General features: G+C 49.1%; 1 protein-coding gene across 4 annotated transcripts in view; it reads right to left on the bottom strand.

Moving 5' to 3' along the window:
- The window catches only part of LOC137412696 (solute carrier family 2, facilitated glucose transporter member 1), a 291,913-nt gene that overhangs the window by 217,166 nt on the left and 52,455 nt on the right, over positions 1 to 22,292 (bottom strand). For all 4 annotated transcript variants that reach the window (XM_078780873.1, XM_078780874.1, XM_068097988.2 and 1 more), the window contains 3 exons: positions 11,656 to 11,843; positions 3,870 to 3,974; positions 3,626 to 3,727 (listed from right to left, as the gene is read on the bottom strand). In XM_078780873.1, the coding sequence (XP_078636999.1) occupies positions 3,626 to 3,727; positions 3,870 to 3,974; positions 11,656 to 11,843 (395 nt within the window). The remainder of the gene's footprint in view (positions 1 to 3,625; positions 3,728 to 3,869; positions 3,975 to 11,655; positions 11,844 to 22,292) is intronic.

The following is a 22,292-nucleotide window of genomic DNA, read 5'->3' as shown; positions in this document are numbered from 1 at the left end:
TGTATCAAAGTGGCGTTGTATCAAAGCGGTGTTGTATCAAAGTGGGGTTGTATCAAAGCGGTGTTGTATCAAAGTGGGGTGAATCAAAGCAGTGTTGTATCAAAGTGGGGTTGTATCAAAGTGGTGTTGTATCAAAGCGGTGTTGTATCAAAGCGGTGTTGTATCAAAGCGGTGTTGTATCAAAGTGGGGTTGTATCAAAGTGGGGTTGTATCAAAGTGGGGTTGTATCAAAGTGGGGTTGTATCAAAGCGGTGTTGTATCAAAGTGGGGTTGTATCAAAGCGGTGTTGTATCAAAGCGGTGTTGTATCAAAGTGGGGTTGTATCAAAGCGGTGTTGTAGCAAATTGGGGTTGTATCAAAGCGGTGTTGTATCAAAGTGGGGTTGTATCAAATTGGGGTTGTATCAAAGCGGTGTTGTATCAAAGTGGCATTGTATCAAAGCGGTGTTGTATCAAAGTGGCGTTGTATCAAAGCGGTGTTGTATCAAAGTGGCGTTGTATCAAAGCGGGGTTGTATCAAAGCGGTGTTGTATCAAAGTGGGGTTGTATCAAAGTGGGGTTGTATCAAAGTGGCGTTGTATCAAAGTGGTGTTGTATCAAAGTGGGGTTGTATCAAAGCGGTGTTGTATCAAAGCGGTGTTGTATCAAAGTGGGGTTGTATCAAATTGGGGTTGTATCAAATTGGGGTTGTATGAAAGCGGGAAGGCGGAGGAAACCGGTCATCACTGCCAGCAGTTATAACGTGATAGTTGTAGTTATTTTTTCATTTATATATTTTTCTTTTGTTTTGCTTTAACCTTATCTTTTGCTAACCTTCCCTTAGCCCCTTACTTCGAGTGGCTTTAGGACTTGTTTGGGGCGATTTCCATAAACAAAAAAAGAATCCCGGTGTCTCACTGTGTCCTGGAGTATGTAATCACCGTCCCTTATAGTACTCTGAGCCTCAAACATAAAAACCTGTTACCTGCTTTGTATCAAGACCCTCATGACTCTTCACTGGAGAATAAAACCTGAAAATGCATCGAACAGCAATCCTTCCAAGGTGTCGACAAGATTGAATCACAGATAAGGCTGCTCAATGGCATATTGCTTGCATGCTTATGTTCACGAATGACCTAACTTTTTGTCTCCACTCAGCACATCTCATGGAACCTTCAACTTTAGTTTAGAGCAGCTGGGAAGAAAAATAAATTTGTCCAGTAAGAATCTTTCTTCAGAGTCCGTACCTGTTCCTCAATATATGGCCAGTGTCGAGTCAGCTATTAAATATCTGCCTGCTGATGATAAAATTCACATTTCCACCTGTGTGTTTCAGACATTTGGAGCTTTCATGCTTTAAAATATATATATATATATGTATATATATTAAAGTAGCGGCAGTTTTCTGTCCACTTGTTTCTCTCTTTCCGCCCATTGGTTGGACAGCTGGCCTGACTCCACCCATAACGACGTCATTAGTAGAAACACTAAGCCACCCACTGGCATTTTGGTTTTCATGCAGTTCAGGCCAAACACATCATCGAACCTGTCATATTCACAATTGCCAAGCCCGACCTTTACATTGCTAGACATAAATTTCAGGGAGCATGCAAGGCAGTGCTCCGTTGCCTATACACCACCCAAAAAGGGAGGTTTTTTTTCTGTGGATCTCTGTTCCGTGGGTCCCTGCTAGCCATAAAAAATAATCTATTATTTTATATTCACTCCAGCAGAAACAGGTTGGCTGTAGTTGTATAGGAGAAAGAGTCTTACCATCAAAGGAGGAAAATGCTCCTTGATGATGACAGAACATACCAGAAACTGGCTCAAATGTCCACATCATTGGTGTGGCAAATATGGCAGGAACTCAATGTACACATGGCTTAAGAAACATAGATATTTAAGACGCACATAACACATGGCACATAATTCCAAGACAAACACAATGAAGAAGAACGATGCATAAAACATAACCTCCATCCACCTTCGGTGGCGGAGGTAACAACAAGAAAGAGAAATAATAGATTTCAGACCCAGGGCGTGTGTGCTTTTGTCCTTTGTGTCCTCGGGGTCTTTTGTGTCTCTTGGGTCCTCACGTTCTTTGGTCTTTTGGATCCTTGTGATGTTTTGGGGCTCTGGGCATTTTGGGTCTTCAGATGGGGACTTTAGGGGTCTTTTGGGTCTTAAAGAGTTTTATGGTTCTAAAGGATCTTAAAGGGTCTTAGAGTTTGAAGGGATATTAGGTGTCTGAAATGATATTTGGGCTATAAAGGGTCTTAGGGTTATAAAGGCTCCAAAATGTTTTAGGTGTCTTTATGGGTTTTAGACTTTTAAGGGTCTTAGGGTCTTTATGGTCCTTAGGGTATTTGTGGTCTTAATGGGTTTCAGGGTTAAAGGTTCAAAAGTGTTCAAAAACACACTTTTGCAAGTGCTTGGGTGTTCTCCATTACCAATAAGCTTGTAGAGCGTTCCCCAAGTAGCGGATCGAGCACTGAAGCAAAGGATCAATCAAAACGGTTGATGAGGAACGGCTGGCTTGTCAAGCGAGAGCAAGCTGATTGGTAATGGAACATCTTCACATTGCATTTTGTTTTCCAAGGGGGGAAAAGGGCAATAAAACATGGGAATTCCTCCGGATTTTTTGCAGTCGAAGCTAAAGCAACATCGGCTGGGCGGCTGGGCGGCTGCTCGGGGGGGGGGGGGGGGGGGATTTCTGGGTCGCTCATGGGAGATCGATCGGATGTGTCCGTGCCACGCACGGTCTTGGTCGATATAACTTTCCAGGTTATACAAAAACAACAACTACAAGCAGCAAGCATAAAACTTTATCAACTACTGGAAGTCCAACTTGATTTAATTCACCCAAGAAGCAGAAACAAAGCTATTCAGTTTCACAATCTCAGGCATTGAAACTCTTGATGCAACCACCAAATACTTTAACAATATCCTTACCACCCGTAGTAACAGACATATCACAAAGTCATATAAAACAATTCAACTTTAACTTTTCTCCAGATGTAATCTATTGGTTAAAATAATACTAGCAGGAGTACCCGGCGTTGCAGGGGATGGGGGGAGGGAGGGAGTGGGGGGAGTGGAAGGGGGAGGGGTGCAAGAGGTGAGGGGAGAGGGAGGGGAGAGGGAGGGGAGGGGAGATGGGGAGGGGGGGGGAAGGGGGAGGAAAGGGGAGGGGAGGGGGTTCATATATATGCTGGTGGGTGAATGTGCCGTTCATCACGTTTCTGAGTTAAGTGTGATGCCGAACAGGAAGAAGGAAGTCGTACTACCAACTTCGTACACTTCCGGAATTGTTTGATTTATTTGTATTCAAATGTCTGATGATTGTTTTGTATTTATGTATGCGAATGTGTACTTGTATATAACTGTCATTAATATTAAAAGGCTTAGGCACTATCGAGCGATTATTATTATTTTTATTTTTTTTAAACTCCAAAAAAACGAAGTTTTTCTTTTCAATTTTTTTTTTTTTGCCTAAAACACTCCCAGGCACTCACTGATGAACCTCTGAAAGTTTGACGAAGATCCGTTCAACCATCTCTGAGAAAAATGTCGACACAGACACAGACACACACACAGACCAACATCTCTCTTATATAGTAGAGAGTAGATAATTGCAATGAACTCACCACCAACTTGAGAGAAATGGCCATGATGGTGGAGCACAAGCACATTCCCGCCACACCAATGAAAAGCAGCGTTTTGCGGCCCGTGCGTTCCACCAGGAAGAGCTGATGACAGGAAGCAATTGTTTCTGTTCAGACAATGTCGAACTTCGGTTTCATTTTCTTATGCACAAGTCTGCTTTGCTTACCCGTGGGTGGTGAAAATGTAAGCGTAGTGCAACAATGTGCTCTCAGAGGTTGGACTCACAGAAATTACAACGAAGGCAACATTGATCAAACCAACCCCAATGGTGGCGTACACCGGCTCCTGGATTCCAGCCTTTAAAAATATCGCTGTTGAGTAGTAAAACACCTGTGTGAGAGATTGATGACAATTATCTATCTATAATTCCAGTAATCTCTGTGTGTGTGTGTGTATGTGTGTGTGTATGTGTGTGTGTATGTGTGTGTGTCGTTTGTCTGTGACCGCTGTTTCTCGACAACCACGGGTCCGATATACTTGAAACTTGCCAGGTATATTGCTGGGGACCCGAGGATGTGCCTTTTCAAGGTTTCATATTAATCGGAGAAGTAGTTACCGAGCTATGGCGATTTATTTACCAAACTCCGCAAGCCGTTCGCTTTGGACCAAACCATTTCATGTAAATAGAGGGGGGGGATTGTCACCGTACTCGCAAGCCGTTCGCTTTGGCGTTGCGAATGGACCAAACCATTTCATGTAAATAGAGGGGGGGGGGATATAATTTTAGATATATATATAGTACGGGCATGCCCTAGTTAGTATTAATACTACTAGCAACGGTACCCACCCTACGGTTGAGGCTTCAATTGTGAGGCCCAAATGAAAAGGCAAAATATCAGAAATTGAAGGCTTTTTTTAAATTTTAAACTATTCATATAAACATCCGTTAAATCATATCACACGCAAGTCATCAAAATCTAAACAGTACATTTCGCCCATTTTGAAAAAAGATTGAATTCTGCAAAACGGAAGCGGCCGCTACACGTCTTTCTCAGTCGCACGTTTATGTGCGAAGAGTGCGCGCCGAATCTGTAACATGGAAGCGACCGCTACACCTGTTTCTCAGTCGCTTTGCACACGCTGCCGTGTTCCTTCGGAGCCGTACGTTTATATTGGAAGAGTTCGTCAGGAGTCGATCTACTCCCTCCTGGTACGTAGAATTTCAACAAACGCCACATCACTGTTCATATCGGTAAATATTATTCCATCGTGTTTGGAAAAACTGGAAAATTGGAAAACTTGGAAAATTGGAAAAACAATATAGCCTATTTTACTCCAAGGGGTCCCAGGAATACCCCCCCAAAATATCGTTGTGATCGGTTCAGCCGTTTTTGCGGTACCTTCGAACGGATAGACGGACATTTGGTGAATTATAGTAAGATTTATTAATACAGTACTATTTTTAGGCCCAGTTGGACTTAGTCCGAAACGGGGGCTTATGGATTGGGTCTTGTCTGTCAGTCCGTCCGCAACCATATCTCAGATATACGTATATGGGACCCGATTTTGTTCATACCTGGCACAAAGATAATACATGACGGTATACTATGCACATCATTTTGTTTAATGATGTAATCAAAGATGGTAGACTGGCGGCCATTTTAGTTGTAAAAAAACCTCGATGTTGAACACGTCCTCAACCATTTCCCGGACAAGCTTTTACCGATATTCTTCAAACTTGGCACACGGAAAATGAATGATGGTTTTCCTACCCACGTCGTTTTCTTTCGAGATCAGATCTAATATGGCAGACTGGCGGCCATTTTGTTACTTAAACGTGTCCCCAACCATTAACTCAGAAATGTATGGACCGATTTTGTTCAAACTTGGCACAAAGACAATACGAATATGCAGAAGATTTCGTTTTGTAATCTGAACAAAGATGGCCGACTGGCGATCTTTAACTATACGTACAGCACAATTACTAAAATCATGGAGACTATGACAATTTATGTCTTTTTCTTCTTGTTTCATTTGGTTAGTAATGTCAAAAGTACAATGAAGTTGAAATAGTCAATGTCTGTTGCATACAAGTTGTGATGTGATAAAACAAATTGATAAAAGCTAGAGGTAATGTGAATAAAGAGGAAGATTATTATGATGAGTTAATTACCCTCGCCTGAGGAGAGGGTATTGCATTTGAGTCTGTTTTTTGTCTGTTTGTCCGCACAGAATAAATATGATTTTCTCTGCAACTGTTGGTCCGATTGACAGGAAATTTTCACCATGGGTGCAACTCCACCTGAATAATTTTTTAATGATAATTATGACGTCATAAATCACGTGGTTCGGTCGCCATCTTGGAAAAACCGAAACAACTGCACCTCTATATCTCCGAAAGTGAAAAAAATTGAGACATGGTTCATTGTAAAGAACTCCATGTGGAATAACATCTGTGAATGATGATGTTGTAGGAGTTGCAGATAACGAGAGGGCGAGACAATTCTTGGCTTGTTCAAAGCTCCTTTAATCCAACAGAACTAAACTAATACCGGAACTCATGCATCTTTTATAACACAAATCACTCTTAAGGGGGTGTGGCTCCAACAACCGAGCGCACGCCACGCCAATACCATCAATAGCCCCACTGGTCCCGTGCCTGTGGATTATGTTTCAATGGGGTAACCCCCGCATGCGCCCCCCCCCCCCCACCCCGAATTCACTCGCATGGGCAATGTCAGTTGAGGGACGGGGGGCCTTAACCACCCGGCCGAAACGACCCCTGATGACCCGAGCAGGGACTGTTAGCGGCTTGGTGGTAGGCGGGCCAACCGGGGACTTACCCGACGGGGGACGGCCCTGCCATGGGGGTTGAGCCAACCGAGGGGGCTGATCTAGGTCCAAGTGAGCCGGCTTGAGGTGGTGCACCAAAAGGTGGTCCGGTTTGCCACCGATGTCAACCACGAAGGACTTGTCCCCGGCCTCCAGAATGCGGAAAGGCCCGTCGTAAGGCACCAGGTCCACGTTAACATGGTCAAACCGTCGCTCGGGCACTGTGAATGGCGCCAATGGGGCCTGGGTATGGCGATGCACCTTCGAGCGTTGACACTCGGCGCAGGTTGGCCCAGCCGCGCACATCCTTCCTGAGCCCGTGCCAAACGAACTTCGCCGCCACCAACTTTTGTGACGCCTTCCTGCCCGGGTGAGAAAGACCGTGGACAGCATCGAACACCAGCCGTCTCCAGCTGGTGGGTACGACGGGGGAGGCTGTCCCGAAGAAACGTCGCACAGTAGCCTGGTGCCCGCGTCCTTGAACGGCACGTCAAATAGTCAAAGCCCCGTGACCGCCGCCCTGCAGGCCTGGACATCCGGGTCGGAGATTTGATTGGCCGCCATGCGGGCGTATTCGATGCCAAGGTGAACTGCGCCAGCTATGGACCGGGAGAGACAATCGGCGACCGTATTATCCTTCCCAGCAACATGTTGGATGTCCGCCGTGAACTCGGAAATGAAGGAGTTTGGAGAGCTGGCATTGCTGACGGGCAGACCACGGCTCCGAGACCTTGGCCATGGCAAAAACCAGGGGCTTGTGGTCCACAAACGCCGTGAATGGGCGGGCTTCCAACAGGTAACGGAAGTGTCGGACAGCTATGTAGAGGCCTAGGAGCTCACGATCGAAGGTACTGTACTTTCATTCGTTAGGACGGAGCTGCCGGCTAAAAAAGGCAAGGGACTGCCAGGCCCCGTTGACCCACTGCGCGTGCACAGCATCAACCGCGTAGTCCGAAGCATCCGTGGTGAGAGTAATCGGTGCGTCGGGCGACGGATGCACCAGCATGGTTGCGCTGGCGAGGGCCAGTTTAGTGTCCGTGAAAGCCTTGGCCATCTCCTCGGTCCAGTTGATGGCGCCTTTGGTAGGCTTGCCCTTGAGGGCCTCATAAAGAGGCCCCATCAGCTGGGCCGCCTGGGGCACGAAACGATGGTAAAAGTCCACCATGCCCAAAAACTCCTGCAGGGCCTTGACGGTGAGGGGGCGCGGAAAACCCTTCACAGCCTCCACTTTAGACGGCAGTGGGACAGCCCCCTCCCTCGTGATACGGGTGGCCGAGAAAGTCAATTGCAGCCACCCCGAACAAGCACTTGGCCAGGTTAATGATAAGGCCGTGCTGACTGAGGCATTCAAAGAGCGCTCGGAGGTGAAGCATGTGCTCCATCCTGGAAGCGCTGGCGATGAGGATATCATCCAGGTAGACGAACAGAAACGGCAAATCCCACAACACACTTTCCATCAGGCGCTGGAAAGCCCGAGCAGCGTTCTTGAGCCCAAAAGGCATACAGAGGAATTTTAAAAGTCCGAACGGTGTAATCACCACGGTCTTAGGAACGTTCTGCGGCTGGACGGGGACCTGGTGGTAACCACGAACGAGGTCCACCTTAGAAAAAAAAACTTTACCGGCCAAGTGGCAGAAAAATCCGAGATGTGCGAGATTGGGTAGCGGTCAGGAGTTGTGGCGTCGTTAAGGCGGCGATAATCCCCGCACGGGCGCCAGCCGCCACCCGGCTTCGGCGCAATGTGGAGAGGCGAGGCCCATGGGCTGTCAGACCATTGCACGATGCCAAGACGCTCCAACGTATCGAACTACGCCTTTGCGATAGTGAGGTTCCCCGGGTCGAGGCGTCGAGCCCGGGCATAGACAGGCGGGCCGGTGGTCGGAATGTGATGCTCCACCCCGTGTCTGATGACAACGGCTGAAAAGGTGGGCCCTGTAAGGGCCGGGAACTTGGTGAGGCAGCGGGCGAACTCATCAAATGTCGAGAGCGTGCACGCAAGCGTCGTCGAGGCGGATCCGCTCAGCGAGCATGGAAGAGAACTGAATGTCTCCGCATTAATGAGCCGCCAATTTTTAACATCCACCAATAGGCCGTTGGCGCAGAGGAAATCAGCGCCCAGCAAGGGGGTGGACACCCTCGTCATGACAAAATCCCATGTAAACCGCTGCCCGCCAAAGCACAGTGCCACGGTCCGTTTGCCAAAAGTCTGAATAGCACTGCCGTTGGTGGCTTCCAGGGCGGGGCCGTGACTCCCCGCCTCCCGGTCCAATGCCGACGCAGGGAGAACGCTCACCTGGGCCCCTGTGTCACAGAGGAAACGACGTCCGGAGTTGGTGTCCGAAATGAACAACAAACTGCCCGAATGGCCGACGCTCATGGCAGTTAACGAGCGCCAGCCACCCCATTTCCCGACTCGCTGAAGCTGCAGGGTGGCCGGCATGCCTTGGCCTTGGGCCCAAACCTTGCGTGGTAAAAGCACAAGCCTGGGGCCTTCCGCCACTGGGCCGTAATAGCGGCCGCGACGGTGTCCGCCAGCGGCGTAGGCTCGACGGGGCCGGGGTCCCATGCAGCTGCACTACATTGCTGTCTGGCAGAGAAAAACTTGTCTGCTTCTCTGGCCAGGGCGCGGAAATCCTTAACAGACGAGTTGGCCAGGGCTGTCCGTACCTGTCCTGGCAGCTGTTGCAGGAACAGTTCTTTGAAGAGGAAACATGGTCGGTGGCTGCCCAGGAGAGACAACATGTGGTCCATCAGCTCCGACGGCTTGGAGTCGCCCAGCTTGGGTAGAGAAAGTAGCTGGCGGGCGCGCTCGGCCTCAGTGAGCTCGAAGGTTTCGAGCAGCAGCGCCTTTAGCATCTTGTACTTGCCGCCCTTCGGAGGATCCTGGAGAAGGCTCACCACTCTGGTCGCAGTGGAGCTGCTGAGCGCAGACACGACATAATAATACTTCGTGTCATCAGCAGAAATGCTCTGAATGGCGAAGTGGGCCTCAGCTTGTGCGAACCAAACAGCAGCTTGTCGTTCCCAAAACTCAGGCAGTTTATCGAAACTGCGCTTGTCGCCATGTTCGTTTGAAGCTCCCAAAACGTTCGAAAGCAAGACGGGGTCACCAATGCAGAAGTTGCAGATAAGGAGAGGGCGAGACACTTCTTGGCTTGTTCAAAGCTTCTTTATTCCAACAGAACTAAACTAATACCGGAACTCACGCATCTTTTATAACACAAATCACTCTTAAGGGGGCGTGGCTCCAACAACCGAGCGCACGCCACGCCCATACCATCAATAGCCCCACTGGTCCCGTGCCTGTGGATTATGTCTCAATGGGGTAACCCCCACAATGTCATGGGTGCCTCCATTATGACGTCATAATTCGACAAGTACAAAACATCATCCGATAAAGATGACATTTCTTGAGCATAATCTAGGGCTAAATTGATGGAGAAAAAAATAATGATGACGTCATCGGTCACGTGATTCGGTCGCCATATTTGTTTTAACACAAAAGCCCTAAAAACCACTGAAAAGACATCCTGGCAAGGGTTTGCAATCTCTGATTGCCTATTTCTAGTTACTTTTATAATATCGTACATACCATGAATAATCACATAAAAATATTTGATTATCCTGATCCCAGCATAAAATTTGAAGCATCAAAAGTGTATTTAAACTTCAGAACAAATTCCATTGAAAAATCACAAGACGGACTGAACCATGGATTGCATGCTTCGAGGGAGTATTGCATGAGGGAATTTGGGAATGAAAGGTATATTGTGATGGGAATAGTACGAGGGTTAACATGGTGTGTGTTGGTACAAACAGGTGGAGAGGTTCTGTGTGTGACACGGACGAAATGATTGGAGTTATTTAAGATCCGGATCCAGAAGTACATACGAAGTACTACACAAATATTATCTGATGCAACAACATGCACACTGAAGACAACTTTAACAGTTAATCGTAGTTTGGCCAACTGTGTAAATTAGATATTTTTTCGCTGACCTGGAACATAGTTCCAAGAAGCCTATCGGATGGCGCGTTGCCTATCCGTCTTTCCATCAGTCAGTCCGTCAGTCCTTCTGTGAGTTAGTCAGTCCTTCAGTCAGTCTGTCCATCCATCAGTCTGTACATCAGTCTGCCCGTCAGTCCGTCTGCCAGTCTGTATGTCAGGCCGTCCATCAATCCATCTGTCAGTCTGTATGTCAGTCCGTCTATCAGTCCATCTGTCAGTCCATATATCAGTCCATCTGTCAGTCCGTCCATCAGTCCCTCTGTCAGTCTGTATGTCAGTCCATCCATCAGTCCGTCCATCTGTCAGTCCGTCCATCAGTCCATCCTCCAGTCCGTCTGGCAGTCTGTCCGTCAGTCCGTCTGTCAGTCCGTCCTTCAGTCCATCTGTCAGTCTGTATGTCAGTCTGTCCATCAGTCAGTCCTTCTGCCAGTCTGTATGTCAGTCTGTATGTCAGTCCGTCTGTACATCAGTCCATCCATCAGTCAGTCCTTCTGCCGGTCTTTATGTCAGTCCGTCTGTCAGTCCATCCGTCCATCAGTCCATCTGTCAGTCTGTATATCAGTCCGTCTGTCAGTCTGCCCGTACGTTCGTCCATCAGTCCGTCCATCAGTCCATCCGTTAGTCCGTCTGTCAATCTGTATGTCAGTCCGTCTGTCAGTCTGTACATCAGTCCGTCTGTCAGTCTGTCCATCAGTCCGTCTGTCAGTCCGTCCATCAGTCCGTCCATTAGTCCGTCTGTCAATCTGTACGTCAGTCTGTATGTCAGTCCGTCTGTCAGTCCGTACGCCAGTCTGTATGTCCGTAAACACTTGCAACTTATCTTCTCAGAAACTGCTGATGGGATTGTGACCACACTTGGCAAAAAATATATTTGGTATGTTTCTGATATTTGGAAATGATAATGATATCTGGAACTCGTTTGTTCACGGCATTAAAAAAAAATCGGGGTCTAAGGATGTCCACGAGGGGTGGTTGCCCACCAAACTAGTTATTTTTTTGTTTGTTTGTATCAAGTCTTATAATTACATTATTATAATTCTAAATGCTTCCCTGTCTTCTAGCAGCCATTGAAATTGGTTTAAAATACAGTGATACTGTTTAAAATACCTTTAGTTGGTGTCGTACACTGCTTTATTCTACCAGGTGAGCGCCCTGGGGTATTGCCCCTATTTTTAGTCTGTTAGTGTTGCGGTGAACATTTGATAAATCGCTGGTGTACAATTGGCATACCGCATTGATTCCTGAGAGCTGCTGGGAAGCATGGACGAGCAATGAGATGATGAGTGCCTGACGCATGGAGGGCATGCAAATTAGGCGAGGAATGGAGACATGTTCTTCCTGTTGCATGGCACGCTGTTCCTCTAACATCTCCTTTAATTCTGTTTCCACATCCACCACGCCACGCAGTTGCAGAAGCACTGAGGAAAATGTAACCGTTTTGTATTCAGTTGAAAGAGACGCAACAACTCATGTATGACTATTCCTCCAATACATGCATTTCATGTAGAAAGTCTACACCTCCTTTCAGAATGTTCACCTTTTGTTGCCTCATAGCCTGAAATTAAAATGCATTAAATCAGACTTTTTCCACCTTTATATTCACATAGTAACCCACAATTTCCAAGTGGAAAAACAAATTATACAAATTTCAGAAAATTAATTTAAAATACAAAACGACATGGTATTCATAGAATACTTGCAACTTGGTGTGAGCCAAATCTTCTGTTTTTGAACAAAAAAAATTCTTTAATCCAATATGGCTGCCAGACCACGTGAGCGATTACATCATTAATTTATATTCTCTAATATAATTGTTGCATAGATAACACTCAATAAATTTCAAACTGATCAGACTAAGCGTTGTCCTTGTCGAATTATGACGTCATTAAGGCACCAATGACGTCATCATTAATACAATACTTATTCCCCATATGGAGTTCTTTACAATGAGCCACGTTTCATTTTTTTTCCTATGGAGCTGGAGATATAGAGGTTGTTGTGGAAATCATTCAAGTCCACAACTTTAGTCCATCTGTTGGTTTAATTCCATTAAGACCTTTGACATCATTCTGCAAATACAGGAATGCAATAGAAATAAGGTTTGGCATCACATAGGTCAATCCATAATATAGTTCAATGAAAGCAAGCGTAATATTCTATGCGGTACGTACCGTTAGCGAGTCTACTAGTCATTGTAACATGTCACAGGAGAAGTTGCCTAGAGCAGCGGCCGCATCGGGTCTTATAGCCGCGCCCCCCTAGTGGTGTCAGCGAGCAGCGAGCATCACCTGGGTTCAGCGTTAATACGATTTCACTACATTCTCCCCACCGTTAGAATTACACTGCCGTGCGGCTAGAATCGAGTGAGCGTCAGCATTAACAGGGTGCGGAATTATGGTATCGGTCGGCCCAACCGTACCGGTCCGGGCGGCGAATTTCCCTGCCAGCATGGGTCCGAAATTCCCCGGGTACGGCATCACGTAACCCAGAGACCCCGGCGTCGGAGTAGCTGCCGGAGTCAGGTGACGGGGGGGGGGGGGGTACCACCAAGCCGTCAGGTAAGGGTGGATGTGGCGAAGGGAGGGTCGGCAGACGTTCAGTGACGGAAGTGTCGGAAGAGTCCATAGTCTCATAGATTGGCTCGTCCGGTTCCTTATAAGGGTCGGTGACCCCGCATGGGGCAAGATGGCGTACGGAGACTGTGGACTCACGCCCATCTGCCGTCATCACACGTGCATGCTCGGGATTAGCCTGGAATACCTGCACTTTGTCCACTAAGGGGTCGTACTTGCTCGTGCGAACCGCCCGTTTGAGATAGGCCGGCCCGGGCTCAGCGAGCCAACTGGGTAAAGACCGTATACACCCCGTGCTCCTCGGGTGGTGGAAAAGTCTCTCGTGGGGAGTCTGGTTGGTGGCCGTACATAGTAGAGTCCTGATCGAGTTCAGCGCCACAGGTAGCGACCAAGCCCATTTATCGAGGCCCCGGCCGAGGGTCCAGAGGTTGAGCACGACGGCCCTCCATATAATCCCGTTGAAGCGTTCGATCTGCCCATTCGCTTGGGGTCTGTACGGCATGGTATAACTAGAAGCGACGTTATTTTGGAGAAAGTAGCCTCGCACTTCCTGAGACAAAAAGACCGCACCCCGATCAGTATGCACGTAGGCCGGGTACCCAAATATAGAGAACAAATTCTGCAGGCATCGCATTACCGTGGCAGCCATCATATCCACGCACGTATAAGCAAAAGGAAATCGCGAGTACTCATCGATGATAGTGAGCAGATAGCGAGAGTTACTCGGCACCGGCAACGGGCCCTTGAAATCCATCGCCAATCTTTCCCACAGCCTCGTAGCCCTAACCAGCGTCCCCATGGGAGGGTTATAGAAACGTGGTTTGATTTCCGCGCATATAGCGCAGTCGCGACAGATACGGCGGATATCGTCAATCGAGTACAGTAGATTGCCACGTTGCACAAAATGAGCGAAACGCGTTACGCCCGGATGCCCCGCAGTTTCATGCAAAGCACGTAGGCCCTCCAGAGTGACGATGCCCGCGCACGTAACCGGTCTCGATAAGGCGTCGGCGACATGGTTATCCTTCCCCGGGCGGTATTTGATAGTGTAGCAGAAGTCGGCAAGCTCTATACGCCAGCGAGTGATTTTCTCATTCTTAATGCGCTGGGCATGTAAGGTGTCGTACATGAACGTAACACTTTGTTGGTCCGTGATGATTTGGAAGCATCGCCCGAGTAAGTACGGGCGCCATCGCCGAATCGACTCGACGATCGCGTACGCTTCCTTTCGACAGACGAATGTCTCCGCTCAGCGGAGGTAAGAGTCCGTGAAAAGAAAGCCACCGGACGCCCTCCTTGGGAGAGGGTCGCCGCTATGGCATGATCCGAGGCATCACTTTCTAGGACGAAAGATCCGCTCTTGTCGATCGTCGCCACAGCGGCACTGGCGATGTCGGCCTTAAGGCCTCCAAAGGCCGCCAAAGCGGCCTGACGCAGAGGGAAAGTGTCGCAGGCCACAAGGGGGTGAAGTTTCGCGGAGAAATTTTGGACCCACTTAGAGTAATGGGCGAATAGCCCGAGAGCGCGCTTCAGGGACGCCCGATCGCTGGGAGGGGCCATGTCGAGCAGAGGTCGCAGACGCTCCTTATCCGGAGCGACAGAGCCATGGGTCACGGTGTACCCCAGAAGATCTATCTTGCGTAGGGAGTATTGACACTTAGCCTCGTTCATGGTTAAGCGATACCTCTGCGCGACCTCGAGGAAGCGCTTCAGATTAGCATCATGGTGCCCTTGGTCATACCCACAAACCGTAAGATTGTCTAGATAGAAGTAAACATCGGTCAAGTTCTCCCTCGCAATGAGGTCATCCATGGCCCTCTGAAAACAGGAGACCCCGTTCGTCACCCCAAAAGGCAATCGAGTAAACTGGTACAACCGTTGCCCCGACTCAAATGCGGTATAGATACGATCGGCCCTAGAGATAGGGATCTGATGATACGCACTACGGAGATCAAGAGTGCTGTAGACCGAGTATTGGGCCACCTGTCACACCAGCGCGTCCATCCCCGGAAGGGGGTAGGCATCCAGCTGTGTAAAGCGGTTAATCGTTTGGGAATAGTCGATTACCATGCGGCGGCGGTGTGCTTCGCTTCGCACCACTAAGACCTGGGCCCGCCACGGCGACCGGCTAGGTTCTATGATACCGTCTTTCAAGAGCTGAGCCATCTCTCCCGCAATGAATTGCATGTCTGCTCGAGAGTAGCGCCGTGATTTTACCGCCACAGGTGTACAGTCGGAGGTTAAATTGGGGAACAGCGAAAGTGGCTGGATTTCCATCTTCGCTAGGGCACACACAGCAAGCGTGTCAGGCCCACCAAACTCCATTTCCAGTCGTCCATGTCGCTTAGGAAAATCGTGTCCCAATAGAATATCAGCACATAAAGCAGGTAAGACCATGAGGTGTACATCTGGGAAAACCCGTCCCTTTATCACGAGTTTCAATCGACATTCCCCCTTCGTGCTGAGCCGAAGTCCCTGGGAAGCCATGAAGATCCGTCTCGTAGCCCCCAAGACCTGCCAACCATGCCTGTGCACTAGTCGCTGATCAATAAAACTATCCATAGACCCTGTATCCACCAAGGCATGCACACAATGGCCCTCGACCATGAGGGGAATAATGGCTTGAGCCAGGCCAGACGAGCCTGCTGGGAGTGGGACAGAACCACCCGAGTGAGTCGGTCGCGCCTCGCGGGTGGATCCTATGCCAGCTGCAGTTTTCCGGGCGTCAGAGGGTGTCCGTGGAGTTTCGTATAAGTTGTCAGGGAGCGTTCCCATGCAATCAGCAGTTCTGCGGTCGTTGCCGGAGTATTCGTTGTTAATGGGGCATTCGTTGAAGCTGTCAGAGAGCTTTCCCATGCATTCCGCAGTTTTGCGGTCTTTGGCGGAGTTGGAGCCGTCAGAGAGCTCCCCCATGCGGTCCGTTGTCTTGCCATTCAAAATCGCTGTTTGACGAGTATGGGCCTCCGTAGTTTGTACCAAACACGTGTCGCCGCCAGAGGACGCTGTACGCTCGAGAGACGTGACGGTTACGTACCGCTGGGGTTTGGCGTAGCCCCAAAGTCCCTCGCGTTGCCCGGAGTCTAGTCAAGGACGCACGTTCCATGTCCGATTGAGGATGAGACAGTTGTGGCTGTTCGGTGTCTCTTGCCAAGGTCGGTTGGGCGACCAGGGGCCCGCGAGGAGGGGCACTGCCCATTAAAGCCGGGTAAGGCGCCGTGTTCCGTGCTCGGCCCATAGGCTCTGCAATAAGCCCATTCAAGGTCGCGCGCGGCCGCGAACCGCGTACGATTTTCCGGCACACTTTTGCATAGTGCCCCTTTTGCGAGCACATATGGCATATTGCGTCCCGAGCCGGACACACTAACTGGGGATGTCGTTGACCCCCACAGAAGTAGCATGTGGCTCCGCGTAAGGCCTTGGGTCTGGCCGTAGCGGCAGCCGTCAGGATCCCCGGATCCTCCGCCAGGGCAACCTGGAGTTCCGCGAGCGGGTCCGCTCCCGGTTCTTCGGCGGTAGCACTCTCCGGCCATGCGTGTAGCGAGGTCCCCGCCAAGAGGCGCGTGCGATCATAGTCGTTCGACTGCAGCCGCGCTTCGGTATATACTGTTCCTTGTTCTAGAGCCGCCGTGAAGGTCAGGTCGGTCTTCTCCAAGAGCTTGAGCCTGAGGTCCTGAGAGGAGACTCCAGGGACGAAAGCGTCTAGGAGAAGGTCATCTTGTACCTGCTCGTGAGTCCGTGGCTCCTGGGTGCTGTCTAGCAGGAGTTGCCGGAGCTCCTGGGCATAGTGATCCATCGACTCGTTTGGTTGCTGGCGTCGTGATGACAGCAAATGCCGAGCATACACCACGCTCCTTTTCTTTATGTACAATCGCTTGAGCTCCGCAACAGCGAGGTCGTACATTGCACATCGTGCAATACTGTTGTACACCTTGTAGTCGACTTTGGACTGGAGCGCTGCTAGCTTCGTGGCAGCTGTCGGCACGGCGTCCTGGTCAGCGAACTGGTTCTCCAAAGTTTTCAACCAGTGAGTCAGTTGCAAACCAGCATCCGGGGCTTGCGGGTCGGCGCAGAATTGCGATACCACCAGCATCTTGTTTCCCACCATGTCCGTAGATTTTAATGGAATTAAGTGTTGTGGAAATCATTCAAGTCCACAACTTTAGTCCATCTGTTGGTTTAATTCCATTAAGACCTTTGACATCATTCTGCAAATACAGGAATGCAATAGAAATAAGGTTTGGCATCACATAGGTCAATCCATAATATAGTTCAATGAAAGCATGCGTAATATTCTATGCGGTACGTACCGTTAGCGAGTCTACTAGTCATTGTAACATGTCACAGGAGAAGTCGCCTAGAGCAGCAGCCGCATCGGGTCTTATAGCCGCGCCCCCCTAGCGGTGTCAGCGAGCAGTGAGCATCACCTGGGTTCAGCGTTAATACGATTTCACTATAGAGGTACTACCTTTTTTCGGTTTTTATAAGATGGCGTCTGTACCACGTGACCTATGACGTCATAATTATCATTAAATTATTCTACGGGAGGAGGCGTTACTATGGTGAAAATTTCGTGTTCTTAAAACCAACAGTTGCAGAAAAAAACAGTAGTATCGTTTTCGTAAAAATTCATACTGATCAGAAGAAGCATTATACATGTCGAATTATGACGTCAAAACGAAGGCACCGATGACATCATCATTAACATATCTTATTCCCCATGGGAGTACTTGACAATGAGCCATGTTTTAATTTTTTCCATGGAGTGGCTTCAGAAATATCTAGGTGCAACTTTTTTCCAAGATGGCGCCTGTACCATGTGACCAACGACGTCATAATTGGTTCACGAGTTATCAAGTGACCACTATATTCGTCATGTGTGTGCGTCTGTGTGTATGTGTGTGTGTGTGTGTGTGTGTGTGTGTGTGTGTGTGTGTGTGTCTGTCTGTCCGCAGCATAACTACCCGATGATATCATCCAATCTTGATGAAACTTGGGTGGGAGGTTGATATCATGATCTAGTTGTGTCCTGCCTAGAGTGGGCGTATTGCGCCCATTGTGGGCGGAGCCATGCCAAAAAAAGATGTCTTGTTAGGGGGTAATCGAGTTCAAGCTACATCTTCTCCGAGGGGTTTGGTGGAATCTGACAGGGGTTTTGATATTTGGTTAGGCCAATGTCATGTGTATTTTTGTCATGTCATGTGTCATGTGTAGCCCCACGGAGCTCGATTTTTTTTTTTTCATTTCATTTTTCACCGAATTTTCGGTATTGTGTAGCTAACTAACCTCATAACTGATTATACTTTATTTTCCATCTCATTTCAAGGTCAGTAACCTTCGTTTTGACATTTCCGGACCTGGCCTGTCCGGGCCTGTTTCGGTTATAGTCCGTCCTTTGTCATTGAATACCGCTCGCTCGTGAACCATCGTTGTTATCATTAAAATATTCTACATGAGGAGGTGCTCTTATGGTGAAAGTGTCATGTGAATCGGACCAATAATTGCAGAGAAGCAAAACTTCATACTGATCCGATGAAGCATTATATTGTAACGAATGTGGAAACGTTACAATGTGAACGTTACAAAAGTACGGTAACACCCTGTTAATGTAAATAATGGTCGCAGTCGGCCTCCTAGTTAATTCCATGAAACTTACACGCAGGTCACGATATATCTTTTAAATAGTGTATTTCCTTATTCCATGTAGGCTAAATATGTGTTTCCCACTAGATTGACTTTGCATTGTATCAAACAAAATAAGCGTAGGCCCTTCCAATTTCCCCAAAAACCTCCCTTCCAATTGCCTTCCGCATTTTGGGCGGTTTTCTTCAACCACCATTGGCCACGAGGTAGGGTTGGGGAAGAAAGGCGTGTCTCCACCTCGTCATAAGAGGGAAGGAGTGAACCAGCCCTAACAGCCAATCAACACCGCGGTGAGCGACCCGGTAGGCGTGCCCTCGGAGCCGGCGGCTTGATTTCGCCCGAGGTGATAAAAGCGACTGTAAGGGACTGCTTTACCAGAGGCCTTGGGAGATGAGCAAAGAGACTGCACCAAGAGGATCGGTGAGATGCGAAACGCTCCAAGCCAAGGAGGAGAGGTACTCGGCAAGGAAACCAGCTTTGGAGAGATGCGCTGAAAGGAGGGAGACGGCTCCACCATAAGAAGAGGAGCAGGTGTGCCGAACCAGCGCGTGGCGTCTACCGCAGCGGATACGCGACGAAGGGGTTTCCCGCCAAAACCGCGAGGAATTGCGAGCTGCGGCCTCCCGACTTTGCCTCTCTCTCAAGCAATCCACCTCAAGCCCTACCTGCCTGCATTATCCCCTGTGTAAGTGTGAACGTCCTGTCCTGCTCGTTGTCTTGGGGCTAAGTAAAAATGAATAGTGTAAGTTAACGATTCGCTGTGTTACTGCTTCTTCCATCCATTGCTGTGTGTGTATAATAAATCTGTTCTTCCTCCGTATTCTTCTTCTTCTTCTTTTTCATTCTCTTTCGGTCGCTTTAGAGATTTCCCGATTGAATATCTGTGGGGCGATCTGGTCAACGTCGGGTGGAATCGGGTTCTAATCGGGGAGTAACTGTTCGGACGCGGTTAAATACACCACCGCTCGGTCAATATAACATCTAAAGCCGCGTCTGTAACAATTGGTTGTCAGGAGTTGGATTCGGACCTGGGACTAAATTTGTTAGGCCCAAATTTTGGAACACCAATTGTACTATTAGAGTAACAATTGGTGTCGAGGAGTTGGATTCGGACCTGGGACTAAATTTGTTAGGCCCAAATTTTGGAACACCAATTGTACTATTAGAGTAACAATTGGTGTCGAGGAGTGAAATCGTACCCGAAATCGGACCCGAAGCGCGCTTAACGCGCTCAAAATTTGGAGCTGCTGGAAATTTGTGTTGTTTTAAAGCAAAACCCGAATTTTGAGATCGCGCCATGGACAATCAAGGCGATCGGATGTCGGTGGGAGAGATAGACAGGGTGGAATCGACCCAGGACCTAGGGGAAATGTATGTGGATGAAAGGGAGGAGGAGAGCAATGAGGAGGCGGTTGAGGGGGTATCAGGCGCACCAAATGGCGTCCTCGCGCACGTGGGCGTAGCGGCACCAAATTTTGCCGCGGCCGCTACCGCAGCAGCGCCGCTGGTGGATTTGAACCTTTTTATGATGCAAATGAAGGCCCTTATGGAAAAGAATAGTGAGCAATTGGGAGACCAAATTAGAGGTTTGAAAAGCAGTATGGGAGAGATGGAGGGCCAAATGGGGGTAATGGGAAACCAAATGGGGGTAATGAGGGACGGAGCGAGGGCTGATAGTGAGTGATTGGAGGGCCAAATGGGGGTAATGAGGGACGAAGCGAGGGGTACCGGTGAGGGATTAGACAAGAAATTTGAGGGGTTAGACAATGGGATAAAAGAGGTGCAAAATGGGTTAATGGGGTTAGAAAATAGGATGGAAGGCAAATTGCGGGAGATAGGGGAGCAATCCGCCCGAGAAATCAAACAAATGGGAGAGCAGATAGAGGAGGTGAAAATCGGGGTAGAAACCAAACTGGATGCTCAGAGGGATGAATTGGGACAGATGAGGGTGGCATCTACAAAAGAAATGGAGGAAATACGACGAGGGGTAAGTGAGGAGGTTTCGGGGCTACGCGAGGAGGTAAAGCGAGGGGAGAAGTGTATGGAGAAAGAGGTGAGAAATAATACGGCTAAGTTACAAGGGGGAATAGAAGATATGACGAAGGGAGTAGAACAGCTGACAGTCGGACAAAGGGAACTAGCGGACCAAGTGGAAAAGAACACTGCAATCATCGGGGGTTTAAAAGCGACACAAAAGGACATTAAAAACGAATTAATAGCAACACAAAAGGAATGTCAGATGGTACATGAGGGGTTGACGAAGAAGTTGGAGGAGGTGACAGAAGTGATGGAGACGAAGGACCGAGAGGTGAGGACGCACATCGAAACGGTTAAGGTGGCGTTAGAGGAAGAGATAGAGGGGGCGCACCGGGAGATGAAGGAGGTAAAGGAAAAATCAGAGGAGGTGGAAGAGGGGGTGAGTGAAATTAAGAAGAGACGGAGGGAAACTAAAAGGGAGATAAAGGAGGAAGTCATGGAATATGTACAAGGTCTGTGTTCAAATCATGATGAGGTGCTCACTAACCAAATAAAAAGTTTGCAGGTGGCAGAGGAGGTGCGACGACGAAGTACGGAGGTGAGTGGCAATGTATATGATGTGAGGAAAGCTTCAGTCGGCTTGGGGGTTGCTTTGGATCCGGGTGTTCGTGAAAGGCCGTTGGTGAAGTGTGCGACAGGTCTGGTGTGCGAAAAAAGAGGTGTGCGAGAATGTCCGACCATGGGGTGTGTGAGGAAAAAGCGCACGCCAAGGAGTGAGTGTGCCGTCAAGAGTGAGTTGGTCGAAGCGTGTGTGAGAGGGGGTACATGGAAGCGCGGTGTGGTGAGTGTTACGGAGGAAGTAACGAAAAAGTGTGCGCGAGAGAGGTGTGTAACGGACGGGTGCATGAGGAAAGAGTGCGCTGTCGAGAGGAAGGGTGAGTGCGTTGTCAAGAGTGGAGGTGAGAGTAGTGAGAGTGAAACGGAGCGTGAGTTGGTTGTGACAGGTGAGCGAGGATGTACACCTGGAATGGAAGGATGCACACCTGGAATGGTAGAGCGTGTGTGGGGATGCACACTTGAGTTGGTCGTGAGGCACGCGGTTGGGTGTGCGGGTGAGAGCACACCTGTGATTGTCACAAAGGAGGTGACCGAGAAAGGGGCGCGAAGAGGTGTGTTGGTGAGGTGTGCGAGCGACGAATGTGTGCCAAGGTGTTCGGTGGTCAGGTGTGTGACCAAGTCGGTGAGCGGAATGAGTGTACCGAGGTGTGTTAGAGAAGGTACGACCAAGAGCAGGGAGACGGCTGCATGTATGAGCAAGAAAGGGGTAGCGTATGCATGTAAGCGTCCAGGTGAAGCGTCGACGGTAACCGGTTTAGCGGTTAGGGCGACTTATAGCCGAATCGGGCCCTCGGTGCGCGTCGGGCAGCTTCGCGTGCCGCGAGGACCAGCGGGGATCCGAACCACGTCGGTTTCGAAAGAACCGCCGTACGCGATCCACGCTGTGCCTCGCTTGGAACGGCCGCGTCCGGGCTCCACTAGGCGGAGCGGGCAGCTGGATAGGAAAGGTCGTCATGGCGACCACGTTTTGTTGAGACGTGCCGGCAGGTCGAGATCGGGACATTGGATGGCTCCACGCCGAGGTGGTGCGTGGGATCTCGGCCCGGGTAAGCCCCCGCC

This window comes from Myxine glutinosa, chromosome 6 (assembly GCF_964187855.1).
Source record: "Myxine glutinosa chromosome 6, kmMyxGlut1.1, whole genome shotgun sequence".
Taxonomy (NCBI): domain Eukaryota; kingdom Metazoa; phylum Chordata; class Myxini; order Myxiniformes; family Myxinidae; genus Myxine; species Myxine glutinosa.
The sequence above is the reverse complement of the archived record's forward strand: the minus strand, read 5'-3'. Positions and strand labels throughout refer to the sequence as shown.